Consider the following 27427-nt stretch of genomic DNA (forward strand, 5'->3'; position numbering starts at 1 on the left):
TCTATAGTAGCTAGTTAGTTCCTGAGCAATGATATCTTTCCCAGCCTCAATGCGCTGAACTAATCTTATGTACGGGGCAGTTGATCTTAATATTTGGTCCAACTAGCGTTTACTCAAGCGCACTTCTCTTATCCTGCACTAGGTCTTCAGTTAAGCCCTAGGGCGGGTCGCGTGACCACTGTGCAACCTCTTGTATCGCCAAATAGAATAGCTAGGGAGGCTTTGTCGTATGAGGACTATCGAAAGGTTTAAGCTGTTGCATGCTGCATGCACGCTGGATAAATCTGGTGTTTCTGTGGCCTTGGCGGTCGTGCATGGGAATCGTTGACATCAGTACCGCTAAAATGGCATCGAGACGCAATGTGTGCATTTTTGCGGGGAGCCTAAATTCATACTGGGACTCAGTTGAAGCAACCATCCACGACTGAGTCTCCAGCTTTCAACTCCACAACATCAACAAACTTTGTGCTGAATTTTCCATACCCTGACGCATATCCTTGAAACCCATATTAGAGCCCTGAGGGTTTGAGAGGTCGTCCAAGTCGAGAAGATGGTGCGTTCTGGGTGAACCAACTACCGAGTCTTCACCGTTGTTTCAAGCTCTAAACTCACGTCCAAACCAGGTTCACGCTGATGCATCCAACTTTGCCGAGGGCGTCACGAAAGAAGATGCTTATGAACAGGTTCTCTGGCAGACTGAAGGCCTGATTACCGGCCAGCGCAACTGGGTTCGTAGCATCTCCCTTACTGCCGAAACTACTTGACTAATCTTTGGGCGTCTCCATCACAGGTCTGGTGAGTGAAACCCTACCTATTGTTGACATCCTGTTATGGACGGCTTAGTGACGGTTTATAGCAACCTTGCCAATGCTGCGTCGTTGCTCTGGCATGCGTACAAGTCGCTGGGTTCCCCAAGCAAAGATGTGAACTGGGCGGGTAGGTCACGGACCCTTCTCCGCGATGGGACATGATTGATGTTGATGGAATATCCTCGCACACAGGGTTTTACGTCCTTGATAAGTCATCTCAAGACCCGCAGCTCATCCTGGGCCCGTTTCAGGGCAAGGTCGCCTGCCAGACAATCCAGTTCGGCAAAGGCGTGTGCGGAGCGGCGGCTGCGTCGCAGCAGACGCAGCTCGTCCACGACGTGGAGAAGTTTCCGGGGCACATCGCCTGCGACGGAGATAGCAAGAGTGAGATTGTTGTGCCGATCGTGGCTGAGCAGCGCGATGGCTCCAAGAAGTTGGTGGCAATCATCGACATTGACTGCGCGGAGCTGAACGGTTTCGACGAGGTGGACAAGGCTCATCTGGAGCAGCTTGCCGCCCTGCTCGCCAAGGGCTGTGACTGGTAGAATGCAAATATGAACCCGTAGATCTCGGATTGATCGTTCCGTAAGCTGACACCTAAGGATAGCTTTCCTGATTATTGGTATTTGTGCCGCTGTCGATGAATATCTGATGACCCATGACTGATGAACCTGCATTGCTTGCGCATTCCTCCACACCCACTCGCCCACACCCACTTATTCTAGAAACGGGCGTGTGAAACCCGCGGCGCTACAGCATGACATCTCTCCGCTGGGCGAAACCAGTGGATAACGGAGCTGGGTGGAAACAATGGTTAGCTCGAAATTCATGCCCCAAACAATCGGAGGCGTCACATTCTTTGGCTGTCTCCCTAGCAACAGGGCGCCATGAAGACTCCTCTGCCGCCGGAAACTTGGTCGCAAAACCCCGATTCGGAGGGACCGTGGTGGAGGAGCAGAGAAAAGATTGTTTTTGGCGTCTCAGCCAGCCAAGGAAGATGAGAATGACATCGAGGCGGTGGGTCAAAGGCAGCAGTCCAGACGCTTCAGGAGCTTGCTTGGACGTTGAGAGGTTAGGCGAGTTGATTAGATTCAATCAATTGCGTTGCAGGGGTTCTTCATCGGGGTCCATTGGACGGGCTTTGGGTCGTCGTTGAGTTTGCATTGCAGGTCCCCGCAGACTGGACATGGGATCCGCCATTGCACAAGTTTGTGGGATGAGAGCTGCTCGATCGCTACCTAATTTAGCAGTCTTCTGGCGAGGCCGGACACATCCAGCCATCAGAGTACAGGTCGGGTGGCATGGATGCCGCTCATGGTCGCGATTATGGGCCGGCACAGACCACACAATGACGGATCACGGCCATATCCAAGGCCCTAAAGGACTTGGGACGCGGAGGGAGGCGACGAGTAATAAGACAAGGTCCTACAGGTGGGATGGAACTGTCAACGTCAGCCCACGGCTTGGCAAATCGTCAGTCCGAGAGCGTAGAAGAGCTAGGTACGCAAGTCTCCTGTGGCTGTGACCTGGCATGGCCAAACACGCGCGTTCCAAAGTCTTTCTGCGGCGTGCGTGCGTGCGAAGCGGGTTGCGAAAGCAGCATGGCGGTGCAGATACGATACGAAGCCTCGATCGTGACTGGTGGATGACTTTATCCAATGCGAAGTTATCCGAACTCCGTTCGGATTGCAAACTAACGGCGTTCAACATTCAAGGCCAGTCGCGCTGAAACCTGCCGGGGCTGAGTCTCCCTGTCTCTGGATCCTGAAATGCCGAGACTCGGCTAGGCGAATATCTGTTCCTGGGCGATCCCCTGAATAATGGAAACGGGATACCATCCGACAGCAAGGAACAAACTCGTCTCGTGGTGACGCGCTCCGACGACTGGCCATTTCAATTTTCATGCGGATCCCGTCCAATTCGCCAAGGTCCAAGTCAAGTCCCAGTCCCCTGGACGCGCCCAAACCTTAGAGCACCCCCTGTCTCCTGGCGCAGGTCTCCAGCTCCCTGCAAATCCCCCGACGGCGCTGGACGAATAGGCGGCCACAGCAGCGTCTAGGCGGCTCCTCGCTCGCCCCAGGAGCCTCGATTCAGCCCCTGCAGCGGCGCACCAGCCCCCCCGTTTTCAGCCCAGCCTCCCGCCAGGCGGTCCACTCCGTCCCACGACGGCCCACAGTCCTACCGCATTCGGTTCCCAACCACACGCAAGCTGGTGCTATACAACGCTTCGATATCCAGCTTTGAGGAGCTCATTTTGGAAGAAGAGTCTGCTTGCTTTCTCTGACCTGACATCCAACCCTCCTCCTTCATCCTCGGTTCTTTGTGGGAGTCGAGCCGGCCTTCCTTTGGCGGATTTTACTAACCATACAGCTCCATTGCGTGCGTTATCCGTTAGCGCCAAACACTTCAACGTCCACCACCACCTTCACCAGCTTCCTCCTCCTCCACGAGTTCAAACCTTAGCACCCTTCACATTCCCATCCGTGGTACCGTCACTTCTGCCTTTCTAATCCCTTTTCCCTTTCTTAAACTTTATTTCCCCCACTATACTTTTTCCGGATTATTCATTGTTCCTTGACTCGTTCATTCTCACTCTGTCCTTGGTTTCGGGGTTCTCGATTTCATTGCCGATTGTCGCCTTCTTTTGGGGCTAGTCCTTGTTTGCGGTTCCTGACACCAACCTATTCTCGATCTACGGCGAAACCAAGCTATCCCTTGGTCAACTGCGACGCCTCGTCTATGTAAACAAAACCCGACAGCATCGATTTTTCAACATTTTTCTTCATCACCTGCAACCTTAATCCCGAGCACCCCGCCCCCGCACCGAGCTGCCATCATGGCCACCAAGGTCAAGAACCCGCTCAGTGCGGCGCATACCGCGGGCATCTTTGCCGACATGACAGTCGATGGCCCCGTTATTGGAACTCTGGTCGCTATCGTCGATCGCGCCAAGAACTTGCCGAATCGCAAGACCATCGGCAAGCAAGATCCCTACTGCGCCGCCCGGCTAGGCAAGGAGGCCAAGAAGACAACCACAGATATCCGAGGCGGACAAACGCCCAAATGGTGAGCATCAGCGATTTTGAGAGCTAAAATCGAGTTCGGACTGACTGGCTTTAAACAGGGACCAGGAGCTGCGATTCACAGTCCATGACTGCCCAGATTATTACCAGCTCAAGATCTCCGTCTTTACTGACGACAAGCGGACAGATTTGGTCGGAGAGTCATGGATTGACCTCAGAGGCATCATTGTGTCCGGCGGTGGACAGAGCGACATGTGGCAGACATTAAGCTGCAAGGGCAAATACGCTGGCGAGATCAGGGTGGAAATCACATTCTACGACACTCGTCCCAAGCCCGACAAGCCTGCTGCGAAGCCGAAGCAGCCTGCCCCCGCAGAGCAAGAGCAAGGATCCGTCAAGCAGAGAACGCCAGTCAAGAGACGGCCGTTGCCCTCTGATCCTGTAACTGGCGAAGCTCCCGTCGCGACTCCTCCAGCAGCTCCCACATCAGCTCCTCCGGCACTACCTTCAGCAGCACCCGCGGGGCCTGATCACCGCACTCCCCCACGACATGTAAAGCAGACCTCACACTCGGGCGCCTTTATCCAGGCCCAGTCTCCTCTGCAGGCAGTCGAGTACAACACACCACCGTCGCACTCAACACGCAGCCGTCACACAGACAACTATTCTCCGTCAGCGCACGCGCCTGTACAACAAGAATATGTGACACCAACGCGCGCGGAGGTCTCTCGCCAATCCCGCAGGTCCATGTACGAAGCGTCACCGCGATACGATGACCGGGACTACAGCCCGAGGTATGCACTTCAGCAGGACCAGATGGATCATCGGGGTCACTACTCTCCGCATCAGGATCTCTATGATCAGCCGCCGCCTTCAATGGCGCCCATGGACGATCCCAGGCAGTACTCTCCCATGGAAAACGAGCGTCCGCCACCACCACCTGCCCATCGGAGCCGACAGAGCGGCACAGGTCAGGAACTTGTGCCCAGGGGCACCTATGATACGTCACCGGTTAAGATGCCGCAGATGAGACATGACGTTCTGAGACATGAGGCTCAGAGACAATCACAGTCGCAGCCCCAGCCGCAGCCACAATCACAGTCTCAATCCCTGGTGCCTTATCCGGGGCGCCCAACCTTTCGCGCGTACGATTCGGCACCGGCTGGCAACCCTGTCCCGTCTTCTAATGGAATGGTCTACGATAATGCGCCGAGACACAATTCCTATGACGCCAGCTACGATCCTCATTATCGATCGATGCAACCAACGGTCGAGGATGCGCCCGAGAATGGCGGCCCGCCAGTTAACAACTTCAGGCAGAGTGGTTCGCGGATGTATCCAGATGAGCTGGCCTTTGACGAAAACCCGAGCCCTGCGCCGCTGGTTCTGCGGCGATCAACCGGAGGCTCTCCCTATCGGGATGACTACTCGCCATCGCAACCTGCACGTGGATACCAGAACCAAGATGATGGATACCACAACCCGGAGGACTGGCAGGTCGCATTGACTTCCTCCCACCGACGAAGCTTCTCTAGAAGCCCCGGTGACAACTCATACCACTCCCACAGCAGCCAAAGCCATCATTCGGGCCATGGGTCTGAGCTGGAGACCAAGCACATTCAGAGCTCCTCCAACTATGCGCTCCCCAACATGCCAGCGGCGCTTGTGCCAGGATTGGATGCATCCCAATCCCAGGAGCTGACAGATCTGATTTACGAAGACCGCCGACATGATAGGCGGCCCCATTCGCAAAGCCTTTCAACACCCACTCGAGGTCGCCAACGAAACGAGTCCTTGTCAGGGTACAACCAAGCGCCGCCCGAGCAAAACTACGATCAGGGCTATGACCAAGGCTATGATCAAAGTTATGCCATCCAGCCATACAGGCGGGCCATCACATATACTTCTGCGGCCGACCAGCAGATAATTAAGCCCAGGGCCATCTCACCAAACACCCGCACCAGCCCGAACCCTCAGCACAAGATCAAGCGCAAGTCGGTCAGCCCTGCGCCTCCTCCGGATGAGAACCGAAGGTCAACCGAGATCCCTTTCGGACCCGATTCTTATGACGCCCTCAACCCCAGTCTAGTTTCCTCGAAAGGTGGATCTAGTCCCTCGCCACCAGATTATCTAGGTGGTGAGCCGACAAAGATTATCACCTATGATGGGCGAGAAATCGACCCTTCGGATCATCTTCCCGAGGATACCTGGGCGCCGGAACCAGAAAAAAAGAATCAGGAACCGGCACCAGAACCACGATCGAGACCTCCATTGTCGGGGGCGCAGCCGATGCCGCCTAGCACTCGCAGGGCCCGCCGCACTGGTCGCCACTCCATGTCGACGGTGAACACGTCGTCCTACACATTCTCCGAAGAACCGCGGACGCCTCCAGCGCCTGCAGGTCGGACTCGGCTCCAGAAGAAAAACAGAGCTTCTGCTGGCAATTCTCCTGCAGCGTCCAGTCCCTTGGCTCCGATCTCCAAGGACAACTACCAGGAAAGGACCACTTACGGAAACTCTTCTCTTCGAGGCTTGCCGCGAGCAAGCACCTGGGACTTTGAAGACGAGAACCGTGGGGTGTATGGGGGTCCACCAATCCCAGCCAAGATCCCTCTTCCACTCATGATGAGCGGTGCCAATGGGCCCGGTAATGAGTTGGCTCTGATGGAAGAAATGCAGAGGATCGACATCGGGGCAGGAAGGTCCCGACGAAGAGGAGGATATTGAATAGAAAGATAAACGAAGGTAATGAGACCTAGAGCGAATGTACTGTACAATCAAGGGGCTTGATTTGGCGTTAGTGGGCGGAACACATATGAAAGGTCAGGGAAATGTAGGAGTTTTGAACATGTCCAAGGGAATATTGGACACTTCATTAGAAATTGATGATCATATTTCATTCGCTTGTTCCATGCTTGGTGACTGTCGTATTGTTTCGTAGGTTACAGGAGAGCTGATGCTATCCGACGTTGTACACTTCATTGGATTCTGTCAGAGTTTTCCGCTCCTGGCTTTGTAGAGAACTTATCAACTGAATACTCCAGGGGCACTTGGAGACTTAAAAGTGATTACGAATTAACCCTCTTAGAAGTAAAATGTTGGTAGCTATGACTTGCATGTGGTCGTTGATGTTGGTGTTCACCCAATGGGTACGTACCGTTCGATGCTGCAGGGGACATGACACCAGGCTCAAAGAGGCTAGCGCCTTTACCTCTCAGCCATCGACTTCTGTATTCTTTATCTTATCGCAGAAAAAAAATATCACGGCGCAGCCTACAATTGCAGCTCTTCACTACCACCACCCACCATCGATCGCAAAGCTCGTCATCACAACAATTCACAATGGCAGCTCAGGTGGGACCTCTGCCACAGCTCAAGCTGCCCTCGGGCCCGACGCCCGTGACCGCCGAGCAGCGCTACTGGAAGACGTTCAAGAACCAGCTTCTGATACCGTCGCCGACCTCGTACCCCGTCGTCCACATCTCGTCCAACAACGACAGCTTCGCCGTCACGACGGGCACGCGCGTGCAGATCTTTTCGAACCGGACCCGGAAGCTCGTCAAGACCATCACGCGCTTCGGCGACGTCGCGCGCAGCGGAGAGATCAGGAAGGATGGCCGGGTGTTGGTGGCTGGTGACGACACGGGAAAGATTCAGGTGTTTGACGTCAATTCGAGGGCCATCCTCAAGACGTGGGTCACGCACAAGCAGCCTGTGTGGACGACAAAATTTTCTCCCACGGAATTGACCACTCTGCTGAGTGCGAGCGACGACAAGACGGTCCGCCTGTGGGATCTGCCTAGCAACGAATCTACCACGACCTTTGTTGGCCACTCCGACTATGTTCGATGTGCAAACTTTATGCCCGGCACCATGTCCAACATGATTGTGTCTGGAAGTTACGATTCGACAGTGAAGCTCTGGGATCCCAGGACAGGAAGCAACAGCGCTGTCATGACCTTCAAGCATGCGGCTCCTATTGAGGATGTCTTGGCTATGCCCTCCGGAACCACCGTGTTCGCGGCGGCTGGTGAAGCCATCAGCGTTCTCGATCTTGTCGCCGCACGACCCCTGCATTTGATCACCAACCATCAAAAGACGGTCACGTCGCTCAGCTTGGCATCCAATGGCCGACGACTGGTCAGCGGTGGTCTCGAAGGTCACGTCAAGGTGTTTGAAACAACTGGCTGGAACGTCGTGTCGAGCACCAAGTATCAGTCTCCTGTCCTATCTGTCAAGGTCATCCCCTCGAGTGATGATCCCGACTCGGTCGACCGTCACCTGGCTGTGGGTATGCAGTCTGGTGTCTTGAGCGTGCGCACTCGTCTCACTGGACTCGAAGCCAATCGGGAGGCGGAGCGTGAGAAGGAAATGGCCGCTCTCGTGGCGGGAACAATCGAGGCTCACGATGCCAAGAGAAACAAGCGGAAGCGCAGAGTTGCTGCTGCTAAGCGGCTGGATATGGTTGGCGAGGGAGCCGATGTTGTTATTGCCAACGAGCCTCGTCTGTACAAGAAAAAGGAGCGCTCATGGCAGAGTGATCTACGACACGCCCGGTATGCCATCGCTCTGGATCAGGTCCTCGACAAGCATGCACCTGACCACTCACCCCTCAACGTCTTGACCCTGCTCCTAGCCCTCCGTCACCGAAGTGCCCTGAAGGACGCCCTGGAGTCTCGAGACGAACTCTCGGTCCAACCCATCCTTAAATGGGTCTGCGGACATATCTGTGATCCGAGATACGTCAGCGTATGCGTTGAAGTCGGTCTCCACCTCCTAGACCTCTACTCAGAATTCGTCGGTGCCTCAGCAGAACTGCACGAGGGCTTCCGGACCCTCCACAAGAGAGTCAAGGCCGAGGTGGAGAGAGCCCAAGTGGCATGCCAGACCGGAGGCATGCTGGAGAGCCTGATGGTCGGAACCCTCTGATGGAAAAGGAGCGAACACGTATCGATACGTCTTATACCCCCTCGAGGCTGGGTTCGCATTTGCATTACGCGTGGCGTTTGGGTGGCTTAAAACTTGGGAGTCATGGAAATGTATCAGGCTTTTTGTATAGAGAAGTCGTTGAGTGGTGGAGGAGGTTGAATGGGTGCGCATGAGATGTTGCTGTTTATCATGGCCATTGGCTGTTTGCAGATCTCTTTATACATGCGAGTAAGCTAAATGAGCAATCTATTTTATACGCTTCGATACAGAATGAGTTTGTCATCGCTTGTGGATATGTGTCTTTTGAAGCTATCACTACACAACCTCGAGATGGCATAGAAATCTATCGTAATGATACTATTCTACTGATACGCAGACCGATAATGTCCGTCTATAGTTGACATTAGACAAGATGTTCCTAGCCGAGAGCTCTTTGTGAGCCATAGTGAGTCTTTGATCTGATACTACATCGACGTGGTGTGGGTGTGGGCTCGGATGAGGATGCGGGAGGGTGCAATCCATGATATGCCGTCTTGTCACTCTTGATATTTATTCTCTTTGAGGACGAAATATTCGAAACAGAGCCTTTTGTCCGTGATGAGATGTCCCAGTCCAACGCGGAATATTTGTCTATTTTGCATGACACCACGCTCCTTGTTATAGCCTCGATGTGACTGGTGGGAGCAAGCAAACTGCCATCTGACCAACTTCATTGATGCTGAAAGCCACCAAATGTCTCCCTGTATCTCTGTCCCATTATTTTAGAAAGCGTCATGATGAGATACTGGAGGCAAAACTTTACCATATACCTCTCTAATTCTTCAGGAATCCTGATTCAGGTTTTCGCCATATAGTAGACTCCAAGTTCTGGCCTGGACATGTTGATGTATACAGAGCTGCCGAGAAATATGTCTTTAAGGGGTTTCCAAAGCCTGAGGCTCCCTCTCTATGCTTTACTAGATAAAGGCGATGGTCTAGGCTCAGAGCTTAAAGTCAACATTGATGTTGTCGTAGTCTAAGATGGTTCAGTACTAGGCTGTTGAGATGCATGTAGCAACGGTGAGTTCCAAGGCATCAGCCGAGGGCGTGTTGACAAGACCATAGCCCCTGGACAACCCACGCCCAAAGGACGGTCCTCCACCACGAGAGTGCCAGAAATGTGGTGATTAGCCCTTCTATATGAACTCAACAACTGCAGCTTTGGTGATTGATACCACAAAGGCCCAACCGCTGTGGACCTGACTATAACCAGGAGTATCGGACTGTCGGCCAAGCACCATGCATCCTCCATGACAGAGTAGAGTATCCGGTGCTCTAGTCTCGCCTACATCACCAGGATACTCATCAGCTTTGCTAGGCTTACTGCGGACCTTGACTTTACAGTTGCCCCCCCCTTTTTTTTTGCATTCTTCTCTTGGTTTCTTGGTGACAACTTTCGCTAGCTTTGTGACAAGATTGGCAAATGATAAGTAAGCGGTGTATACAAGACGACTCCAGCTTAGTCGCTTTTCTACTGAGTCTCAGGAGGTGTCGAAAACTCCTGATACTCTAGTGAAACTCATGGCAATTTTCTACCTCGGCGGGTATAAACTTCTGTAGAGGCGCTACTTCTTGGATGAAACATGGAAATATACTCGATCTTTCAGGACTATGCTCAAATGGGACCTCATCTGTACGACTTTTCATTCGCACTCAAGTTAGTAGTTGCTAGTCTTGAAAGGATTCTTTGCAGGGGAATCTTAGCCTAGAGAAATCAGGCTACGCTGTGAGCCACGCCAATGAGGTTGGATCTTGTCAAGAGTTGGAGGACAAAACAGGATGCAACTGTAGATTGTATGTGTTGCATCCATCATGTTGTAGCGCACATGCTTAGATGATACTGCACCCTCCTTGCCCGCCTCACTCAGTCAAACAAGTAAAAGTAAGGCTGTCCTCCATGTCACCTCATACCGCCTTAACTCGACCACCCTCCGAGGATGCCCGATCCTTCGTAATCGGTGAGAGTAAAACAGTTGCAGCACGTAAAAGCACACCTACCTGCCTGCAGTAGATGACCGAAGAAAAAAAAGGTTCCACTTTGAAAGATACGTCGTAAGACTTCATGACTATGTCACTCTTGATCCCCTTTCTCCCTCTCACTCCACAATAACCACCACGTAACATAACCACGTACGTAGTAAGATGAAAACAAATAGACCAACCAACAACATCATCAGACTCCCCCCCCCCCCCTTTTTTTTTTATCACTCAACTTCTTTTTTGCCCACTCCCTCGGAGCCGAACAAGTATTGGCCCCCAAACACCAGACACACCGCGGAACTACATCCGGCTGCAAGGTGTAGCCACCCTCCCCTTGGAAGCCTTCTAGAACACAGAAACGGCCACGCCGATCTGGTCATGGCGCGGAAAATTTTCAAGACAGAAAAAAAAAAAAAAAGAGACATTCTGGAAAGATGGTGGGATGACGTCTTCCCCCACGCTGCAAGGGTGTGAGGAGGGGGGGCATGGTAGCATTCAAGGCTCTTTTGTACATCGGAGATGCTGCAGGCGATAGATACTATTAATGCCATGCCTTGTCATGCCTTGCCTTGCCTTGCCTTGCAGAAGAGTGCAGGGTCACGATGGGTCTTGCATGGTCTATACATGGTCTATACATGGGTTTCTTTTCTGTACAAAGTGGCGTCATCTAGATGGGGGTTCTCAGTTGGGCAAATATCACATCACGGATAGAAACACCATCAAGGACACAAATGTCTTGTATTTTGTTCTTTTACTCCAGGTCCCAAAACCAGCAGTTCCTATATAAACTAAATAAATAGCGACTGTGAGCTTGCAAAAATCCTCCCTCCCGCCTTCACCCAATACCTATATACTATACTATATACCTAGTATGCTCAACAACCAACCATCCATGAGTGGTATCTCCTCCATGTCCCACCAGAAAGAAGAGAAAAGGAAAATGGGATCCATGACGCTCGAGACAATCATGTGCCATAAAACGAAATTGAAGCAAGCGGCCATGCCATGCCAGGCCACGCATGCAATGCAGTCCAATCCTTTTGAGCCAACTAAATTCGACAAGCAAGAAAACACAAAATATCAAAAAGATAACCTCTCTAAATAATAATAATCAAAAAAGACATTTCCATGTATATACATACAGGCGGATGCCGACATGTTCGAGTTTTGTTTGTTTGGGTTTGCACCTCAAGGAGGATTATTCTTTCGTCATGCGCCGTCGCTGATGGTACAGTACAAGAGCTTCAGGGGCTCTCGACCAGCTAGAACCGATCAAGAGGCCCCCTTGCCCTTGCTGCTGGCTCTGCACTGCACATCTCATTGACCATATCCAAAGATAGTGCCTTGGTGTGCGTGCGCAGAGCGGGTATGTGTTGTGTTTGTGTGTGTTTGTTGCGTTGTTGCTCTATTTTGACAAGTCCATCGTGTGTGTGCTTTGCTGGGTGTCGACTTTCACCCCAACCACGGGACTCTCCGTACTCTTATGGTGTATTCAAAAAAGCCAGTCAGGTTGTTGTTGTTGTTGTTATTGTTGTTGTTGCTGTTGCCTTAACGCCGTGTCATGATGATTAGATGGTAATGGAAAAAAGTCATCAGCGCTGCCGCCAGTCTCGTCTCGTCTCATCTCGTCTCGTCCTGCTCCGTCCGAAACGGCCATTGTCCGTCATCACTGCCCGTGCGATGAACTCATCTGCTGTAGATGGTGAGGCATGGGCCTTGGAAGAACTTGGTCGTTCATGTGGTGAGGCACCTGCGGTGGTGCAGCCATTGCAACTGGTCGAGGCGTGTGGTAGCCCGGGGCACTTGTGCCGCTCGAGAAGCTCGATGTCGTCCTCGGGTCGGGGTACATAAAGAGGTCTCGCTGAAGGCCTTCAAGGATGTGCATGTCCGTCCTCAGTGAGCTAGTCGCTGTTGCTGATTGTCGAAGGAACTGAATCGTCTTGTGGAACAGCGTTCGCAGCAGTTCCTCGTCCACATACGAGTGAAGGACTGGGTCCTTGAATGCCGCCGACAGAACCAGTAGGTTGCCCCATTGCCTATCACAATGTTAGTTTACACTTCAGAGATTAAACCAGTCATTTGCCACTTACGCATGCGCTGTACCAAACACGTTGGTGATGATGGGTCGCTTTTCACCCAGACCGTGGAAGGCCCGTGTGCTCTCAATGAGCGCCTTGATGCCCTTCTTGGCCAATTCCACCACCTGTGGGTCGATGTCGCCGTGCGTCCTGGCCTTGGGGTGGATCACGGGTGCCGTGATATCCTGTCGAAACTCGGACGTGACGTTGGGGAAGTTGGGGCTCGATGCATGGTTCTTGATCGAGTGCGAGAACTGCAGGATCTGTCGGATAAATGGTCGATATGTGATGACCTGCGCGCCCCAATACTTGGCCCGCAGCCTTGCCGCTAGAATATCGTCCGCTGGAGGATCATCCTCCCGGAACGCAAAGCTGGGAGCCACCCAATGCATCCCCGAGACGGCATCAGACACAACCCCGACGTTCCTAAACTTGTCCTTGCCAGCCTTGGTTGGGTCTTCGGGGGCGTAGAACATCCGGTGGATGCTATTGAGATGTGTTCGGAGATACAGCTGACCGGGGTAGCTGTCTAGGATACGCTGGTCGTAGCCTTCGAGAAGACTCATGTTAGGATGAGGCATGTCGTCTTCATACGAGAGAAGACCCGAGGGCGGAAGCTGCATCTCGGCAATGAGATCGCTCTCAAGCTGTAGACAGGTCCAGAACGTCAGCGCGAGCTGGTTGTACTTGGTTTCCTGAATGAACTCGCTATTCCGCTTGATTCGTCTCATCTTGTCCAGACTCGGTCTCATGATGACCTGAAGCTTGTGGCTCGCCTTGTGGATAAAGGCAAAGCTCTCCATGGGCCTCCCCAACTGTCCATGGTACAATCCCGCAAAAATGTTGGCGTACACATTCTTCATGTTGTTGTAGGCACCTGTGTGGTTGCCAAGGATATCCGTGGCGTAGGCAAAGTACTCCAAGCCTGGAATTACTTCGTAGTTCTTCTTGAGACTGAAACCAGAGCGGAAGCCACCCACGCCGTGAATCGAGGACCGACGGCTATGAATATTTCTGTCCTGCTCCTTCGGTGATGGTAGTCCTGATGAATGCGAGTGCGCCGAGAATCCAGGAGGGGAGCCTTGGTTCGGCGAAGGAGGAACAGCGCCATTGCGGATGGCAGGGCTGCCGTGAGGAAGCGGTTCTGTCGAGTGCACCACGTCGGGCACGTTGTCACGATACAGACAGATCTTGCCCAAAGCCAGCACCGTAAGAACTAAGGCGCTGTGGATGGACCGATCCGGCCGGCCGGCGCGGGGCGGCGCGGGTGTGGGTGGCTCGGACCCATCCGGCCCTGGCGATCGCTTCCGCTTTGAGCCCGCAGTTTCGGGCGTCTGCGAACCTCCCCCAACGGCAAAAGCGGGCTTCGACGTCTGCGGCTTTGCTGATCGTGGATGCGCTGCAGGAAGAGTATCCAGAAAATGTCGAACCCAGTAATCTAGGAGCTTTGGCTGGATGATCGGGTGCATGTTCAGGATGTTGTCCTTGAAACTCTCCACATATGACCACACCTTCGCCTCCGAGAAGTCGGGGTTTCCATCGAATGCCAAAACACCACCCTTGTATTCCACTTGATCGGGGGGACTCAAGCCACCTAGTTGTCCCCAGTCAGCCGCTGGCGAAGGAGACGCCATGTCTGATGAATCGTCGGCCATATCCAGATTTCCATGGTCAGCGGGCTCTCGGATATGCCGTGATGGGTGAGAATCTTCGCCCCGTCCATATACGATCAAGACACCTCTGTTCTGCTCTTGGCTGATAGGATACTCGCTGATATACCGAATCCCTTCCTGCTCGAGATGATGCTTTGTTAGCTCACGAATCGATGGCCATTCCAGGAGTAGGCCCGCAAGAGTTGTGTGGTTGATCGGAATGGCAGGTTCTCCAGGGGGGACTGGTGGACCGGGTTCGACTTCCATCTCATCCTCAGGCATCATGCGAAGAGGAATTGGCTCCGCTGATGGATGATCACGGTGTGGTTCATTCTGGTAGTAGGTCTCTGCAGAAGAAGCGCCATTCGAAACATAGGGAGATGCTGGAGCGCGCTTGAAATCGTCATCTGTCGCAGGCTCGGTCTTCAATTGCAATGTCGGCGCATGCTTCGGTAAGAGGGATTCCATCTTAACCAGCCTCTGGTCGAATCGTCCGATTTGGCTCATAATGGTGCTAAGGGAGCTTTGCACAGCTGTGAGCCCCTCCAAAATGTCGGCTTGGGCCTTGTCCGTCCTGATCACCAGATATTAGCCAAACGCATGCAAACCAATGAATTGTGCCATGACTTACGCTTTGGGTACCGGATCTCGGTATTTGCACTCCACGCCCTTTTCCTTGCATGTCTTGCATGGCTTAGTCTCATCACACTTGGCCTTGAGCTGCCTGCAGCTGTCGCACGCCTGCGCCTCGTTAGTTTTTGCGCATACGTTGAGTACAAAACGCCTCATACCTGAGATGCCCGCGTGTTCTTTTTCTTGGCTGGTACGGATGACGAGTAGACGCTATAAAACGGCTCGTGGCCGGAGGGATATCCTCCATGTTGCTCGTACGATGGTTGGTGAGGGACAGGAGTCGGCGGGGGGAAGCTAGGAGCACGATAGCCACCCGGGGTCGGGGGCATCGAAGGCGCGCTTTCGTAATTCATGTGTCGTGGTGGATTGTCGTAGCTGCCCGGAGGGGGAGGGGGTGGTGGGTGAGAGGTCGGTGGGAGATGTGGTGTCGATGGCATCCCCTCGGGCGCATGGCCCGTCGAGTTGGGTCGGCGTTGATCCTCACCAGGATCCCGTTTTATGGGAGGATCTCGGGAACCGTACGGCGGGTACGGCTGATGCGCTGGATGCGCCGGCGACGGAGGGGGCTGATGCGGAGGCGGATGTTGCTGCTGTTGCTGCTGCTGTTGTTGCCGGTGATAGTCTTGGACAGGAGGGTAAGGCTCTTGTTCATGATGGCGACGATCGGCGTCGGGATGGGGATGTGGTTGCGCTGGCGCAGTATGAGCAGGCGTCGGCGGAGCTGATGAGTGTTCGGCAGATCGAGGGGGATAATGTTGATACGGGCTCGTCCCAGGATGATGTAGGGCGCCAGGAGGAGGAGGCGGCGGCGGTGGTGGAAGCTGGTTCGGATGACCGTGATGAGGGTGAGGATGCGGTAGTGATACTCCTTGTTGAGGTGTGCCGGCCGGCCACGAAGAGAGGCGTGGGCGTTTGGTATCGGGAGGTGCAGGATCCATGCTTGTGTATGCTATATATGTACGGTACTACTTGCACACATAATCAGGAACGAGGCGAAGAGAAAAGCTGGGACCACGAGGAAGCGGTGGCCATGGATAGGTACTGTAGGTTTTGGCGGAGGCGAAACAAAGGAAGCCCCGGGGGAGTGAAGTTTCCAGTTCCTTGGGAGCTGGAGGGGCGGGTGATAATTGGGGCCCTTCAGCAGTGGCAGTCGAGAGACAGGGACGGCATGGGGGTGGGTGTGTCTGGAACGACTGGGTATGATGACATGTACGAAGTACTCTGTACCGTCAGCAAGATGGGAGGTTTGAGAGAGACAGGAGGATGCCGAGTCAAGTCCAGTCAAGCCAGCCCCAGGCCCCGGCGGGATCAGCAGTTGGGCAGAGACGAGATGGAGATTCGACAAGCTCTCGGTCCCTGGAGACAGGCGACGGTGGGGCACAGACGCGACAGCAGCGCGAGGTACGAGAGTGAGAGGCGAGGGGGGAGGCGACAGGAGGAGGAGAGGCGGGAGGGACGCGCTCGAGAGGCTGCTGGGAGAGGGAGAAAGAAAGGCGCAAGTTTGGCGAGATCGAGTGGATGGAGTCTTGGGTAGGTATGATGTCGACCGTACCGTACCGTCGAGAGACGAGCGCAATATTCTGGGACCGACCGATGGGACCAGCCTCAAGGCTCAAGGCACAAAAGACGGTCTGCCGGGGTGGGCGGGCCAGGCGAGAGGCTGCTGAGAGCCAATTGAGGAACCGACCCTGCCGAGTTGACAGTCGGAGGAGGCTAACAGAACCAGGGGGTCGAAGAACCTGGATGCTTGACGAAGACTGGGGATGATGTCGGCGGAGCGTGCGATGGCCGACCCCTGCTTGCCCGTTTTTTTCTGCCACCACCTGCACCCAAGACCCCAAGCACCCACTCTGCCGACCGAGTGGGCAGAGGTCACTGTACCTGGAACCGCCCGCGCGCTGGGACCGTCAGGTACTCGGGCCCGTGAGGCACGTACGTACGTAAGAGGGGAGGAAGCGGGTTGATGAGGGAGCGCGCAACGTCGTGCGCTGCTTGCTGGCTGGTGCGTGCGTGCTGGTGCTGGTGCCGGGACGTGACAGGCACAACCACAGGCGGGGGCCCTCTCTTTTTCTTTCTTTTCTTCTGGCTGAGAAAGACTGGATCGTGTCGGCTGGTGACTACCGAATGTGGACAATAACGCGCGGGACGACCAGACAGCCCAGGCTCGTATGAGGCGGCACGTATGTCGGGTAGGTAATACTGTAGTATGGAGGAGACGCAATGGAGGAGACCAAGATTGAGATCGCGCGAACGCAATCGAGCACGCAAGAGCAAGAGCGAGATCAAAAGCAATGGCCGGATAACAATCAAGCGCGAGATGCGACACGCCAGCTCAACACCGCAACTTTGAGCAATGGAAATGGACGGTGAAAAGTGGCGGGTGTGCTTCCAAAGCAAATGGCCAGGCGGCGCTGAAGGCGGAAGCAGCAGTAGCAGCACCAGCAACAGCGACGGCGGGCCTTGCTACCGGCCGAAGGACGAGGGCGCAGGGAACGGGAGATGGAGGAGCACGCACACATGGACGCACGAGGGGGAGCTGTGGAGGAGCCTGCTCCCGTGAGTCGAGCGAGAGTGATGGTGGGCGGCTGGCCTTTGGTGCCTTTGGTGCGTGTGGTGGAGGCCCCGTGGCCGTGGCGTGGAGCCAGACCAGTACTAGCCCAGGACCTTGAGGGTCGTGTAGCGTGCGACGAGGGACAACCTCTCCACCGGCTTTGATTTTCGATGAGGTTTCGAAACCGTGGGTGGATACGGAGGTCCTCCCTCGAGTCCAAGAGACGGCCATATGACAATTAATTGCTGGTACGGAGTACTCTGTACGACGCAGCAAAAGAACCCGGACACCTATTTACAGTTGATGGAGACCACGTCAATCCCGGCGGATAAGGTCCTAGGACAAGGACGGATATGGCAAGTTGGAGGCTGGCGCTCCGCAGATCATGTCGAAGAAGGTTTCGCCGGTTCTCGCTCGTTCACCACGGGCCGTTGAAAGAGGTGAAGGATAACGGAAATCTTGATACCCAACTTAAGTGCACGCATGTCTAATGCCCAGTTTGAGGGGTCAAAGCCTCCGAGATCGAATACGGTCTCGGAAGCTGCCCAAGATGCGGCGGCATCGCCGTTCTTTCACCCGATCCTCCATCAAGTTTAACAAGGTGCCTACGTATCAATGACCGACTCTACACACACGATTTACCCAGGGATTGCTCCTGCAGTCCAAAACTACCTACTGAACTAAACTACACGGACATTGATCACGATGATGGCATTAGCACTGATCGCAGACACTTAGTACACATCCCTCACCCCTGGCTCGCATCCCTCAAGGATGTTGGACCTTGTTGAAGGCTGCCGTGCCACGTGAGAGGTTGCAGGTGACGCTGCCTGCGGGAGTGCGAGGGCCAGCGAGCAGCCCGGGCCCGAAGAGCGAGGAAAGCAGCGACGTCGCTAAGGACAAAAGCACGCCAGGCAGCCTCGACTGTCCTCTCACGCCTCTGGTTGGTCCAACGTGCTCCTTCCTCTCAGCCTGGTCAAGGCTACCTGGTTGGTCAAATTAGGCAGTGCCCCAGACCGCCCAGCTGAATATGGTCCAGGTACCCGTGTTCCAAACCTTGGGAAGTCGTCATGTTAGTCGACCAAATCCTTCCTTGCTGTCATCATCGTCCATCCTGTCGGTCCGCAATTCAGACAGCCGAATAAAAGGAGAACTGTCACCGTGTCGCCTCAGAAGCCGACAAACCCTTGACGCAGGCTATCAATGACCGGTCGGCAATCCAACCATGTCCATGGTCACCTGGTGGCCAGAGCCCCTAGCTAGCCGCGCCCTCCATATTGTCATATGAAGTCGCACAACGCATTGCAACGGGCTTCGAAATGAAAGAGGCGGCATCCGTCGTTGTAAGCACTGAGTCATTGCCGCGCCAGGAGCGTGGCGCTGCTGACTGAAGGGGAAGGAAAACTGCCCTGGCGTGAGGCGCCGAGGGCGGGCCAGTCCAACAGCCGCAGGTCCCAGTTGATGCCAATTGTCGCTAGACACCACCCAGGAAACGGCCATGTCGATCCCTCTCACTAACATGGGATACCTCAAGCGATCTTCAACTCCCGATGCACCTCAGATGCAAGCTGACCGTCCAATCGGCAAACGCTAGGGCCCTGAAGCAGCTGGTTCAGCCAGCGCAGCTCAGCTCTTGTCTGATATCGGACTGCCGCTTGCCCTCTTTCCGAAACGCGACGACCCAGCGATCCAGCCTAGACGTGACCGCTTTCATTCAGTTCAGTCCACCACACCGTTCCTTGACGGACGCCTGACCCTCGAGGTTGGTTGCTGAGGTTGGCTCGCTACCAGCTGGGCGGACCTAGCAGGCCTGAGGGAGGTCTCGCTCCCGAAATTAAGCCCAACAGTTTTGCTACACAAGCTTTCGGCCCGGCACGCCCTGTACTGGATGGCATCGATGTGCCGGTGTCACGATGACGACCTATTCCGTGTACACGATCCTGGCTTACAAAGGAAGCAGACCCTGATGGATTACTGGAGTGGCCGACGACAACAGCTTCTCGGTCCAAAACACACAGACACACAAAGTGCACCCACTGGCCGCACTCTCTTTGACCTGATACGATACGGCAAACACTTGACGAGATTTTGGTGGGCCTTGCATGGATAGACGGCCCAATCGCAACGAGACAACCAGGATTGCAATCATTCTACGACTTCCACGAGGTCTTCCAAGCTTCCAATCTTTGACCCATCCGACATCACATCGGCTGGCTGGACATGGGGACACAGCAACGGGGATGGGCGGGGCCGTTTTCTTTTCTTCTTCTGATTACAGGGTCTCGCATCGTCAATTTTCCGTTTCGCCAGCGCTTCCTTCGCATCAGCTGCCGGGTGCCATCACCTCCAGAAAAGAATGCGCACGCGCCTCGCAATGCTATTCTCATGAAACCCGATGTGAGAGAAGAATAGCCATGTTGCGGGTAATTCCGTACGGGAGGCCTGCATCACAAAGCAAAGTGGCAGACAGGGCAGGCAGGGTGGGAGACACAACACCCATGGATGGAAAGCAAGACATGGAAGACCACCAATAACGCTTTGACCCGCTCCTGGTCTGGCTCTGTTCTCACTGTGAATCTTTTTTGAAATTTTCCCCTCATTGCCGCCGCTTCACTTCATTCAGCCACTACTCCCGCCCTGACCGACAAAGCGTGACAGCCAATTCAACATGGTCCATCAACTACAGGCCGACTAATGAGGCAGACCCCGATCACTTTGCATATTGGCCGTCACCGCTTCTTCCTCTATCAACCTCACGGGCGATGAATGTCTACTGCGGGTGGGGCAAGTCCGCTGGCGAGCACATCATGATACACATGACCGGACACCGGACGGGATGAAAATTTGTCGACGACGCTCGCTCCGTGCCCGTCAATTTCAAGCTCTCGATACGGTCTCGCTAGTGTTTTCCAGGTCCACTACGCAATCCCCATAGCCTTCATCTCCCGCTGAATGGACAGGGACCATGAACAGTCGCCAAATGAACACACAGGTCCCGTCGGAGCGCCAAGCCTCTCCATGACCGGCTTCCATGCTCCAAAAGGCTTCTGGAACATGGCCTCATCTCCGCTAGAGCCAACAAATCCACTCGACTGTCAACGACTCAAGGGTGTCTAGAAGGGGCATGTACGATGGATGCAATGGCAGGCCTGTCTAGAGGTGCTTTGGTGCTGGACTGGACCCGTTGCAGAGGGCCGATGTATTGCTTGCATTGGATGTCGGGGTGCACCATGCGATGCGATGCTCCGGGCCTTGCCCGCGAAACCCGCCCTCCGGCGATAGCGCCTTCGGTCGACTCCCACGCAGCAGAGCAAAATCCTCATGGCACTATGCATGTGCCCAGCCTCACTACACCCATGTCTCGCTCGTCATGGCCGTCCAGGGCACTGAATGTGAGAGATTGAACGAATGGAATGGGTCATGGTGGTGCAGGCCATCCGGCCTCAAACCTGCGCTTGATCTGACTCGCCGAACGACGTAAAGTCGCTCAACCCCGGCCACGATATTCAAATCGGCCGAGAGAATTGTGCGCACTTTGCGAAAGAAATCCATCCATCCATCCCCGGCCAGATGCTGTTGTATCCTGTACCTTACATGACCAGCAGTACTGTACTTGTCAGCGCCCCTGGCCAAGCGCATGCTTGTAACATCGCTTAATCGAAAGAGTCTGAGTGGTTTCGTCGATCCGGGGACCCAGCAAGTTGGCATCAACGCCGACGATCGTCATGGAGAGCTTTGTGCCCAACGTCCCCTCTGCCCGGATCTTGGGCTGCATCGCATCTTTGCCTATTCCCCGCACACGCTGGTTGTCTATTCGGTAGGACTCGTTCAGAGCTGCGTTTCAGAGCATCGATCAACAAGCAATCGACGCGCTATGATGGAGGCTTGCTGGAAATCCTTTCATCAGACCCAAGAGTCCAGTTGATGTGCAGCCTTGCAGGGTCCTGAACCACTCCCCAGCCCAAAGTCTCGGGTGCCCAGAGACCGAGGCTCAAATGCCGCACCCGCTCCCCAAGGCCGTCTAGGTTTCATGCGAGCTCCGGTGTCCCCAGGAGACGCAGGCCATTGGATAAACCAATGCAGTGGTTATCCAACAGTTTGTTTTCGCTACAGTACCAAAGTTTCGGTCACGAACATTTCAACGACACCACTTATTCCCATGCTGCAGCATCAAGTGACTTGACCTGCGTCACCATTGGCTACGTTCCCAGGTTGGGGTCCAAGGTGAACTGTGGCCCGTTCTTCCAAAGGCCCTTCTAGCGCACGTCCGAGAAAGGACAATGTTGCCGACGTCAGAGGTGTGGGGATAAAGATAGTGACCGTCTGATCTGAGCAGCGTATCGGTACAGTACTGGGTCTCGTCTCTCAACAGCCGTGTACTTGTCACTGTCCTGGCTCACGGATAACATCATTTGCTTTTTTGATTGCCCGCAATTTGGCCCTGCCCTCCTTGACATGCCCGGGTGCGGAACCCCGGCGACGGCGGCCGTCAGTCTCTAAGGTTTCCAGATCGCTGGGACGCCGCTAATGGACCAAGATTGTCCGTCTAGGTGAATTGGCGTCGTGGCTGCGAGACGACGGGCTCGTCATACGTCCCAGAAGCGACGGTAGCAAGGGGATGATCCTGGGAGGCGACTGGGGATGTGATTGGCCATCAATGTCACCGACCGAGCTGGCTAAAGGCAGAACATCTTTGCGGCATGCACCATCGCTAAGGTTGTCCAGGCATACAACGATAACAACATGGACTCTGCTCTGGGGTGTTGTCATCTGAACTCTGGACGGACCACAACGGCTTCAAAGATTGCGCATGGCCGTGCCCCAAGAGCTTAGCTTGAGATAACGAAACGTGGGCGCAATCTACCTTGCAAGAAACCCGGCTCTGGGGGAGGCTTGCAAGACGCTGACTGACCGAGCAGCCTGAGAGAGTCGCGGTGAGCTGCCACACCCGCCACGAGATGGCACCGACGACATGGGACTGGGTCAGACGGACCTCTTAGAGCCAGCCCCTATGCTCAACCATGCCCTCTTTGCATGCCTCCCTTGGAGCGGAATTGCCCACAAACGAGAAAAAGAAACAAGAGTGGGCGAAAAAAGCAAAACCAAGGCAGCGAGTCAGCCCTGGCTTCACCGCGGTTCTTCCCTTCTGCCGCCGCTTGCGGGCCGGTGCGGACGCGGAATCGGCTTCTTGAGGTTCCGTACGCTATCTTGGCTCCAGACGTTGTTATGGAACAACTAGAAAATAATTGCAAGTGGAGGTTGAACACCATCACAAATGAATAGAAGGGATGAAGCTGCGCTAGAAGGACGGGGTATCGTCGTTGCAGTCCCGAGTGGATTAGACATCCGCCCCTCCCATCCTTTTTTTTTCACGACGAGTGAGTTGCTCTAAGTCGTTGGAAAGGAGACGACGGCGCGGCCGACAGACACATGGAAAGGCAGCTGAATCTAGAGAAAAAACGTGGCGGTAGCATGGGCCACCAGGCTACGGATTCTTGGTGTTTTCTAGTGTCCCGCGTCGGTCAGGGGAGGGGGAGCAGCAGCAAATGGAAGGCCGCACACCAACAAAATGCAGGACGAAGGCAGCGCCACCAATACTTTGGGCCTCCTTTTGTTCCCTTTGAGTGAGTCGTGTGTCTCACTTGGGCTCATGTTTCTGTACATGACCCAGGAAGTCCTCCGCATCCTTCAACGGAGAAGGCGGAGGAGGCGGCGGCGGAGGCGGCGGAGGCGGCAGGGGGTGGACAACTTTGCACTTGTGTGTTGCCTCCCCCTTGACCTATCGAGGCACTACAGGAGCCGAGTCCACGTCGTCGGTGACGATACTGAGCCGTTGGGCATGCATGTTGCAGCCTCCCTTGATCGCCACCTCCAGAAAACGATGGCCATGGCGTCCCTTTCAGCTTGAGTCTGCCATGTCGGGACAATCACACAGACTAGACCGACCAACCAGAGTTATTAACCAACAAACGAATGAGGTTAAATGGTCGACTTTGATGAGGGTTGACCCACGTCCACCGAGCCGCCGGTTCATGCACAGAAAATCATGACTGACGGGGTTGCCGTTCAGCCACAGCCGGACGGGCTGATCAGGTCTCTGTGACGACTGCTCCTTTTTTTTTTCGTCCATTCTTTGGACACCAACCATTTCGTTTGTATCACCTACCGAGAAGGTCTTGGCGAGACCCAAGTTGGGAAGCTCAATGACATGGGAAATCCCTTTCACCCGGTCTCTACAACTACGGGCAAGGTTGCCGACGTTGTATTGCTAGGTCACTGAGGCCAAGGTTTCAGGGAGCTCCCTTCCTCACCAACAGAGCGAGCGAGAAGCCCCCGAACCCGAACACTTGGTCGTGTTATTCTAGAAGAGAAGGTTTGTGACCTGTCGCTTTTGAAAGCCCGCTCGCGTTGCCAACGGTCGGGCGTGGTGCCCGACTCCGCCCAGCAGCCATCAGGATCCAGCCTCTCCCCCTTCCTCTTAGCTGCGTAGCATCTGAAGAGGTCTTTCATCTCATTTCGACACTTATTCAATGCCAGTCTTTCGATCTGACATATTTACCTATAGTCTAGGTTTTTATAGTCTAAAAGCCTTGACAGTTGCCAACTAGTAGTTGGTCCCTTGTCGCTGACATCTCAACAACCGCTTCGCAAGACAAGGGATCCCAGAGTCAGAGTTCAGACCACCTCATGGTGAAACTACGATCGGAAAATCCATCGGAAAGCTTTTCGCACATCAGAGCTGGGCTTGTCACTCTGACAAAATGCATACATAATACTACTCGGTGTGCGGAAATTCCGCCGCAGTTCACATCATGGCCAATCTAGGTTTGACAGGGATGCCAGAGATCAACGCCGTCGACCAAAAGTCCCAAGAATGCGGCTCAAATTGCATACCGCTTGCCTTTTGAGGACATTTGGATATGCTGAAACAGGTGCCGTGCCCGGTTTACCCACCTATAACCGAATATCCAGAGTTGTCGCATTGCCTAGGTAGATACTTGGTATCTGGCCTCTGGCTACCTACCCTGTTGGCAGTTGAAGCAGCAAAGAGGCAGCCAACCGCAAAGACGACCATGTCACTATGCATTATGGATTAGATGTGCATAAGCTCGGCATCTATTCCTTCAACTTCCTGCTTACAGCACAATACACTCGCACGTCCATTGTTGACACGCTTTGGCAGTCCCATCAGGGATCCCATGGCTTTGGCACCCAACCTATCGATTTGGTCGCCAACCTTGTCAGCATGATAGGTGTGAAACCCCCTCTCGGCTAATCGCCCTGGTCCTCTGAGTTTCCGAGAGAACCTAGTTCCGTTATGCGAGAGGATTCGGCGGCTGAAATCGATGGTCCATGGTCATACGATGTAACCACAAAGGGTGGCTGGGCAGTCGTAAAACTGAAGATTGCGGGTGAGAGGTCATATTTCACTCGGGCGAAGCATGCCTATAGCCCATTTACCTGGTTATTGGGCCCTTCTGTTCTGGAATCCATTCGATACCGGGCGTCATGGTCTTGGCATGGAGAGACGTAAACCAGAATGGCCTCTCCATATCTATCTACCTGCCTGGTCTGGCCACGACCTTGGCGGATTCATGATATGACATGACAACCATGTCGTCATCCGTGTGCCTCCTGTCAACCCAGGTACCCGAAGCCACAAGTAAAGAGTATGGAGAATGGGCATCCGGCGGCCGAAGGGGGTCATGAAGCAGGCAGTCAAGGCTGGGCCATCCCTGAAGTTCCGATCTCGACCCCATGTCGAATCTCACCTTACGGCTCTGACGGTTGCAGAGAGGGCTGCTGCATCGCTCACCACACTACCGAGATTGAGCAGAAACCAGTCAAGCGGCAAGCATATCATCATCACGTTATCATGCTTCGAGTCACGAGAGGGTAGAGCCGAAGCGGGGGAATGTGTCGCTGGCTCCAGTGACGGAAGCCAGGAGCGGGGTTTGTTGATTTGGATACAGACCTCATCCCTGGCAGGAGGACGATTTGATGGTTGATTGCTGGACGTGCTGTCAGACAGATCAGCGGCCACATGACCTCGAGCTGATGTCCGAGACGCGCAGCGAGACACGGCGTATCCGTACGCCGGCGTGGGATATGTATGCGCTGCGTGGGTGCGTGTGCTTTGAGTTACGCGTGGGTAATTCAGAGTCGGACTGTTGCAACAGTCCGAGCGAGAAAGGAAAAAAAGAGGAGGCCATTCGCGATGCAACATGGGCAAATGTGAGGCTCACAAGCGGCATCTGGGTCTGCATCTGTGCCGCGTCTAAGCCAGGGCGTAGTGCAATGCATCACATCGCATCGCATCGCACTCAACCCGAAGAGCCCCAATTAGACGGCCCAGTCCTGTCTTGTCTATGGTTGTGTGGCCAGCGTTTGGTGTTGCACTCGTCACACGTGTTGGTGATGCAAGTTCCCCCATCCGCGCCGACGCCAGTAACTTAACGCTCTCTCATCCATGTCAGTGTCTGAGCGCAGTCAAGAAACGGCGTCAACGTGTGGGGAGGGCAGCAACGGCGCGGGCGTGCGCGCAGGCGTACGTGCAGCTTCTGAGGCACTTGGGCTCAGGATGCAACAGAGTGTTGAGCAGCTACAGCGACGACGTCGTTGCACCTATACATTCAACCCAATCAACACGTACATGGACATGGGTCTCGGTTCCATGAGGTCGCCGTGCGCGCGTCGACGGACACTTTTGCCCATTCTTGAACCTTCACTCAGTATGAGGCCATGTCTCCATTTCTCTTACTGTGGGTTACTGGGTCAGAGTCCATGATATGATGGCTGCGTTTCCCCTCTTCTGTGCCCGCTGTGGACATCTTTAAGACGCGCTCGCTGCAGAGAGGGGACAGATGTTGAAGGAGCAATGTCTCAAAGATGGTGTTGATGGCTTCGAGGCTTACTAGTCGACGCAAGCTAGCCGAGGCCTTTTTTCTCCACCGCGCCCTGTGGCGTTTTCTCCATGGGTGGGAAAAGGAAATACTGGCGTCGATCCTGGGATTGGGATGGGGGCTGGACCTTGGGTGAGAGGACCAGTCGAGTGTGAGCTGATGATGGAGAAAAGCCGCGCGCGCGTTCCCCTAATGCAGAAGGCAGGCCGTCATGGATGAAGCCGAGCCCTTTGAGGCCCTAGAAGAGGCCGAGCCTTGAAAGGCGGCGCCGGCGGCCAATGTCTTACTTGGTAGGACTCTTGACGGATGAGACTAAAAGGACTGGGACTGGGATGTGGAATCACAAGGCGGACGTGGGAGAGTTTAACTTGGTTTGACGACAGCCTCACAGGGAACAGAATTCTACTACCGACGTTACTTCAGTAGTAACTCAAAGACCATGATGGGGGGGGGTTTGATCAAGCAAGTACTGGATCCGTCCTCGATACCACGCTGTTATCCCATCCTCACTTTTCTCCGCGGAGACTCAACCATCGATCGATGCGACGGACGTACGTCTTTATTCACTCCCACCGTCATGCCTCCTTCCAATCCATGACAACAATCAACTGGGCATGCCAGAGTCATCTCGAGGTCCGTGCCGGCAGCTGAAGCTTGCGGCCAAGGTCGAGGGTGGCTTTGTTCCATGGATCTCTCTTGCAGAGGATTGATTGATTCGATTGACCGTTGGCGTGTGGCCCTACCGTACGTGAGAAACGAGCCTAGAATGTCGGCGCCCTTTTGGTCGTCGCTGCGGAGAATTTTCTAGTTCTTTGCCCTTTTCTTACTGT

At 54.3% G+C, this 27427-nt stretch overlaps 4 protein-coding genes across 4 annotated transcripts; 3 read left to right on the forward strand and 1 right to left on the reverse strand.

Annotated features, from left to right (window-relative positions):
• Positions 1–550: 550 nt before the first annotated feature.
• Positions 551–1354, forward strand: NECHADRAFT_80421 (uncharacterized protein; the record flags this gene model as incomplete). The annotated part of the gene is made up of 5 exons (XM_003050756.1): positions 551–553; positions 624–728; positions 791–795; positions 857–936; positions 1002–1354. The coding sequence occupies 5 exons, from the start codon at positions 551–553 to the stop codon at positions 1352–1354; spliced, it is 546 nt and encodes a 181-aa protein (XP_003050802.1).
• Positions 1355–3645: 2291 nt separating this feature from the next.
• On the forward strand, positions 3646–6559 carry NECHADRAFT_40480 (uncharacterized protein; the record flags this gene model as incomplete). The annotated part of the gene is made up of 2 exons (XM_003050757.1): positions 3646–3875; positions 3934–6559. The coding sequence occupies 2 exons, from the start codon at positions 3646–3648 to the stop codon at positions 6557–6559; spliced, it is 2856 nt and encodes a 951-aa protein (XP_003050803.1).
• Positions 6560–7117: 558 nt separating this feature from the next.
• NECHADRAFT_100546 (uncharacterized protein) lies at positions 7118–9026 on the forward strand. The gene has a single exon (XM_003050758.1). The coding sequence runs from the start codon at positions 7175–7177 to the stop codon at positions 8759–8761; it is 1587 nt and encodes a 528-aa protein (XP_003050804.1). The 5' UTR covers positions 7118–7174; the 3' UTR covers positions 8762–9026.
• Positions 9027–12446: 3420 nt separating this feature from the next.
• NECHADRAFT_40581 (uncharacterized protein) lies at positions 12447–16081 on the reverse strand (the record flags this gene model as incomplete). The annotated part of the gene is made up of 5 exons (XM_003051142.1): positions 12447–12816; positions 12871–14257; positions 14351–15084; positions 15142–15251; positions 15302–16081. 5 exons carry the CDS (start codon positions 16079–16081, stop codon positions 12447–12449), a joined length of 3381 nt encoding a protein of 1126 aa, XP_003051188.1.
• Between the last annotated feature and the right edge of the window lie 11346 nt (positions 16082–27427).

The sequence above is a fragment of the Fusarium vanettenii genome (assembly GCF_000151355.1).
Source record: "Fusarium vanettenii 77-13-4 chromosome 5 genomic scaffold NECHAsca_5_chr5_3_0, whole genome shotgun sequence".
Lineage (NCBI taxonomy): Eukaryota > Fungi > Ascomycota > Sordariomycetes > Hypocreales > Nectriaceae > Fusarium > Fusarium vanettenii.